Here is a 6,422-nt window from a genome sequence, read left to right on the forward strand (position 1 = left end):
AGAGGTTGAGTAGAATGGGCCGAGACTCTCTGGAGTTTAGAAGAATGAGAGGTGATCTCATTGAAACATGTAAGATTCTGAGAGGCTTGACAGGGTAGATGCTGAGAGGCTGTTTCCCCTGGCTGGAGAGTCTAGAACTAGGGGGCACAGTCTCAGGATAAGGGGTCGGCCACTTAGGACTGAGATGAGGAGGAATTTCTTCACTCAGAGGGTTTTGAATCTTTGGAATTCTCTACCCCAGAGGGCTGTGGATGCTCAGTCGTTGATTATATTCAAGGCTGAGATAGATATTTTGGACTGTAGGGGAATCAAGGGATATGGGGATCGGGCAGGTAAGTGGAGTTGAGGTCGAAGATCAGCCATGATCTGATTGAATGGCGGAGCAGGCTCGAGGGGCCGAATGGCCTACTCCCGCTCCTATTTCTTATGTGTTCAGTGGACAGGAGGAGTGGCAGCATCCATACTGCAGAGGGCACTGTAGCTCACATTACATAGAATTTACAGCACAGAAACAGGCCATTCGGCCCAACTGGTCTGTGCTGGTGTTTATGCTCCACACGAGCCTCCTCCCACTCAACTCAGCCTATCGACATATCCTTCTATTCTTTACTCATCACAGTCGTTAGCGCGCTCGTCTCGGAGTCAGAAGGTTGTGGGTTCGAGTCCCATTCCAGAGACTTGAACGCACAGTCCAGGCCCACGCTCCCAGTGAGGGAGTGCTGCACTGTCGGAGGTGCCGTCTTTCGGATGAGACGTTAATCTGAAGTCCGTCCGCCCTCTCGCGTGGGTGTAAAAGATCCCATGGCACTATTTCGAAGAGCAGGAGGGTTCTCCCTGGGGTTCTGGCCAATATTTACCCCTCAACCAACATCACTAAGAAAAAATTATCTGGTCATTATCACATTGCTGTTTGTGGGATCTCGCTGAGCGCAAATCGGCTGCCGCGTTTCCTACATTACAACAGTGACGGCATTTCAAAAAGTACTTCACTGGCCGTAAAGCGTTTTGGGACGTCCTGAGGTGGTGAAAGGGGCGAGGGAAACGCAAGTTCTTTCTTCGATCCTTCAAACGCATCTCTGCGATTCGCCTCGACCAGCCCCGCGTAGCAGCGAGCTCCGCATTCCGGGTGATGATGGGGAACAGCACGGCCAGGGCACACGATAGCTGTGAAGCACAGACACTGCCGGTTCCGCCCGAGAACACAGGGACAGGGAGGAGGCCGTTCAGCCCCTCGAGCCTGTTGCGCCATTCAATTAGTTCACGGCTGACCTGTATCTGAACTCCATCCACCCCTCACCTTGACTCCGTATCCCTTAATACCTCGGCTAGCAAAAAAAAATCCCAGATTTAAAATGATTAATTGAGCTACTGCTTTTTGTGGGAGAGAGTTCCACACTTCTACCACCCTTTGCGTGAAGAAGTGTCTCCTAACTTTTCCCCTGAATGCCTGGCTCTGATTTTAAGGTTATGTTCCCCTTGTCCTGGACTCCCCTACCAGCGGAAAAAGTTTCACTCCATCTACCCTGGCAATTCCTTTCAAAATCGTAAAAAATCCTCAATCGCATCACCCCTTAACCTGCTATATTCCAGGGAACACAAGCCTTGTTCATGTAATCGCTCCTCATAATCTAACCCTTGGGGGGGCCCCGGTGACGGTAGATTTCCGTCCCGGCGAGCGCCCTCCCCCCTCCTTACCTTTGCCGTTTCCTGGGGAGGCTGTTGTTTTTTATAAGGAGGGCTTTGATTTGTTCCGCCAGGGAGTCATCGTGCTTCATGGACCACTGTCGCAGGATGCTGGTGGTGAAGTGGTCGTCCGGATGGCAGGGCCGACTCATCACCATCTTCACCATCTCCTCGGTGGGCCTGGGAAAGAGAGGGAGAGAGCTGGTAACCGGCACGGCAACCCGTCTGTGCACAACGCCGAGAATAACCAAGAAAACAGGAGCGCTGGAAACACACAACAAATCGCATCCACGTGGCGTCAGCCGCGGTCCCACTCTCGCCTCGGAGTCAGAAGGTCGAGGGTTCGAGCCCCACTCCAGGGGCTCGAGCACGTAATCCAGGCTGACGCTCCCAGTGCAGTACCGAGGGAGTGCTGCACTGTCAAAGGTGCGGACACCGCGGCCCCGTCTGCCCTCTGGGGTGGACATAAAAGATCCCACTGCCACTATTTTGAAGAAGAGCAGGGGGAGTTCTCCCCAGAGTCCTGGGGCCAATATTTATCCCTCGACCAACATCACTAAAAAGATAACCTGGTCATTATCACATTGCTGTTTGTATTGGGATCTTGCTGTGCGCAAATTGGCTGCCGCGTCTTTCACATTACAAGAGTGATTACAGTTCTAAAGTACTTCATTGGCTGTAAAGCGCTTTGGGACGTCCTGAGGTTGTGAAAGGCCCGATAGAAATGCAAGTTCGTTCTTTCTCTCACAGGAGCGTTAATCAGACAAAAATCTGACACCGAGTCACAGAAGGAGATTTCAGGACAGGTGACGAGGCAGGTTTTAAACGAGCGTCTTAAAAGGGAAGGAGAGAGGCGGAGAGCCTTAGGGAGGGAATTCCAGAGCTTAGGGTCTGGGCAGCTGAAGGCACGGCCGCCAGTGGTGGGGCGAAGAAAGTGGGGGATGGACAAGAGGCAAGAACTGGAGGAGCGCAGAGATCTCGGAGGGTTGTAAGATACTGGGTGACCGGGAACCAGTGTAGGTCAGCGAGCACAGGGGTGATGGGTGAACGGGTACAGAGCAGGTCTAAGGAGGCTGGTTAACATCCCCTCCCAGCGTTCTCTACTTTGTGTTTTAATTCAAATTTTCATCTTTTTGTCATTCCTACCCGAAATACACAGCCTGCATGGTGTGGCATTTAGTAACATAGTGATCCGAGCAAAAACAAATGTATTTATTTATTTTTTAAGATGATTACCACAGCAGTGAAACGGGTTAGAGCCCGGCCTTCAACCTCTGGCCCGTGTTAAAATCCAGAGGGCGCACACAGCGACACACCCCACCCCCACCCAGTGACACACACACCCCCCAGCGACAGACAAAGACACACCCCACCCTGCAACACACACACACACACACACACACACACACAAAAGATTTACAAGGATGATACCAGAACTGAGAGGTTATAATTATCAGGAAAGACTGAACAGGCTGGGGCTCTTTTCTCTAGAAAAAGAGGGTGACCTGATAGAGGTCATTAAAATTATGAAGGAATTTGATAGGATAGACGTAGAGAAAATGTTTCCACTAGTGGGGAGACCAAAACGAGGGGCCATAAATATAAGATAGTCACCAATAAATCCAATAGGGAATTCAGGAGAAACCTCTTTACCGAGAGAGTGGTAAGAATGTGGAACTCACTACCGCAAGGAGTAGTTGAGGCGAATAATATAGATACATTTAAGGGGAAGCTGGATAAACACATGAGGGAGAAAGAAATAGAAGGATATGCTGATAGGGTGAGATGAAGTAGGGAGGGAGGAGGCTCGTGTGGAGAATAAACACCAGCACAGACCAGTTGAGCCGAATGGCCTGTTTCTATGCTGTAAATTCTACGTAACACATGGTCTGCAAAAAGAAGGGGGAGCTGAAGAGACCTTTAATGTTCCTACCGCTGTTTTATGTAACTTGCAGCGAATATAACCAAGTACTTATATCTCCCTTGGTAATAAAGAATCCCGAACAAACCAGCCACTCGAGGAGCACAATAACACATGACACCCTCCAACAAAATCTCTCTCTCTCTCTCCCCCGACCACAGAGTCTCTCTCTCTCTCTCCCCCCCGACTACAGAGTCTCTCTCTCTCTCTCTCTCCCCCGACCACAGAGTCTCTCTCTCTCTCTCCCCCCCGACTACAGAGTCTCTCTCTCTCTCTCTCTCCCCCCGACTACAGAGTCTCTCTCTCTCTCTCTCCCCGACCACAGAGTCTCTCTCTCTCTCTCCCCCCGACTACAGAGTCTCTCTCTCTCTCTCTCTCCCCCGACCACAGAGTCTCTCTCTCTCTCTCCCCCCGACTACAGAGTCTCTCTCTCTCTCTCTCTCCCCCCGACTACAGAGTCTCTCTCTCTCTCTCTCTCCCCCCGACTACAGAGTCTCTCTCTCTCTCTCCCCCCGACTACAGAGTCTCTCTCTCTCCCCCGACGACAGAGTCTCTCTCTCTCTCCCCCGACGACAGAGTCTCTCTCTCTCTCCCCCGACGACAGAGTCTCTCTCTCTCTCTCCCCCCGACGACAGAGTCTCTCTCTCTCCCCCGACGACAGAGTCTCTCTCTCTCCCCCCGACGACAGAGTCTCTCTCTCTCCCCCCGACGACAGAGTCCTCTCTCTCTCCCCCCGACGACAGAGTCTCTCTCTCTCCCCCCGACGACAGAGTCTCTCTCTCTCCCCCCGACGACAGAGTCTCTCTCTCTCCCCCCGACGACAGAGTCTCTCTCTCTCCCCCCGACGACAGAGTCTCTCTCTCTCCCCCCGACGACAGAGTCTCTCTCTCTCCCCCCCGACGACAGAGTCTCTCTCTCTCCCCCGACGACAGAGTCTCTCTCTCTCCCCCGACGACAGAGTCTCTCTCTCTCCCCCGACGACAGAGTCTCTCTCTCTCCCCCCGACGACAGAGTCCTCTCTCTCTCTCCCCCGACGACAGAGTCTCTCTCTCTCTCTCCCCCGACGACAGAGTCTCTCTCTCTCCCCCCGACGACAGAGTCTCTCTCTCTCCCCCCGACGACAGAGTCTCTCTCTCTCCCCCCGACGACAGAGTCTCTCTCTCTCCCCCGACGACAGAGTCTCTCTCTCTCCCCCCGACGACAGAGTCTCTCTCTCTCCCCCCGACGACAGAGTCTCTCTCTCTCTCTCTCCCCGACCACAGAGTCTCTCTCTCTCTCTCTCTCCCCGACCACAGAGTCTCTCTCTCTCTCTCTCCCCCGACCACAGAGTCTCTCTCTCTCCCCCCGACTACAGAGTCTCTCTCTCTCCCCGACTACAGAGTCTCTCTCTCTCCCCGACTACAGAGTCTCTCTCTCTCCCCGACTACAGAGTCTCTCTCTCTCTCCCCGACTACAGAGTCTCTCTCTCTCCCCGACTACAGAGTCTCTCTCTCTCCCCGACTACAGAGTCTCTCTCTCTCCCCGACTACAGAGTCTCTCTCTCTCCCCGACTACAGAGTCTCTCTCTCTCCCCGACTACAGAGTCTCTCTCTCTCCCCGACTACAGAGTCTCTCTCTCTCTCTCTCTCTCCCCGACTACAGAGTCTCTCTCTCTCTCTCTCTCTCCCGACTACAGAGTCACTGTCTCTCTCTCTCCCCGACTACAGAGTCTCTCTCTCTCTGTCTCTGGTACAGATCCTTCCCTGCTCTCCTCAGCATCGCCTCTGATCGCCAAGGATGATGCAGAAGCACTGAATCCCTCCACAACCCACGCACTCACTCTCTCTTCCTAATCCGCAGCGCCTCGCAAATTTCCAAAACAAAAAAAGACACAAAAAGCTCGAGGAATCAGCAAATCGGGAAAGATGCCCGGTTTCAATCAGTTTCTGATTCTGGGAGGGGAGGGAAGGCGAGGCAGCTCTCACTGTCTCCGAGGGAGTCACAATCCTGAGGCAGTGGGACCACAAATCCAAGCACCTGGTTGGCGGTGTAAACAGAACACGTCACGCCCAGCGCAGAGATTTAATAAACATCTCCCGCGGAACTCGCTCCAGCCCGACCCACTCCTCGTGTTTTGTCGCTGGTTTACTTGGACTGGCCCGGGGCGGTGATACCCACCACTTACTGCGGTGCTGCCTTATGTCAGCCACCGTGAACATTCAGCCCCCTCCCTAGAAACCAAAGAAAACCAGAGCCTGGTTGCCAGCTGACTGGGTTTACAGCTCCCCCCCCACAATAAAAAACCTGCAACCTTACAGAGGGTGCAGAGGAGATTTACGAGAACAGTGCCAGGGATGAGGGACTGCAAACTGGGGTTGTGCTCATTAGAGCAGAGAAGGTTAAGGGAGATTTAATAGAGGTGTTCAAAATCATGTTTTGATGGGAGTCGATAGGGAGAAACTGTTTCCAGTGGCAGGAGGGTTGGTAACCAGAGGGCATCGATTTAAGGTAATTGGCAAAAGAACCAGGGGAATGAGAATTTTTTTTTTAACGCAGCGAGTTGTTATACCTGGAATGCGCTGCCAGAAAGGGCGGTGGAAGCAGATTCAATAATAACTTTCAAAAGGGATTTGGATAAATACAAGAAAAGGAAAAATTTGCAGGGCTATGGGGAACGAACAGGGGAGTGGGACTGTATTGGACAGCACTTTCAAAGAGCTAGTATAGGCTCGATGGGCCCAATGGCCTCCTTCCGTGCTGTACGATTCTATCATTCTATGAAGTCTTGATTTAATGTCTCACTCGAAGGACAGCAGCTCCCCAACAGTGAAGTTCTCCA

General features: G+C 52.5%; 1 protein-coding gene across 1 annotated transcript in view; it reads right to left on the reverse strand.

The window, feature by feature from the left end:
* ints3 (integrator complex subunit 3) overlaps nucleotides 1-6,422 on the reverse strand; it is a 64,944-nt gene that overhangs the window by 14,855 nt on the left and 43,667 nt on the right. The window contains exon 17 of the mRNA XM_067976018.1: nucleotides 1,696-1,863. Within this exon, the coding sequence (XP_067832119.1) occupies nucleotides 1,696-1,863 (168 nt within the window). The remainder of the gene's footprint in view (nucleotides 1-1,695; nucleotides 1,864-6,422) is intronic.

The sequence above is a fragment of the Heptranchias perlo genome, chromosome 44, assembly GCF_035084215.1.
Source record: "Heptranchias perlo isolate sHepPer1 chromosome 44, sHepPer1.hap1, whole genome shotgun sequence".
Taxonomy (NCBI): domain Eukaryota; kingdom Metazoa; phylum Chordata; class Chondrichthyes; order Hexanchiformes; family Hexanchidae; genus Heptranchias; species Heptranchias perlo.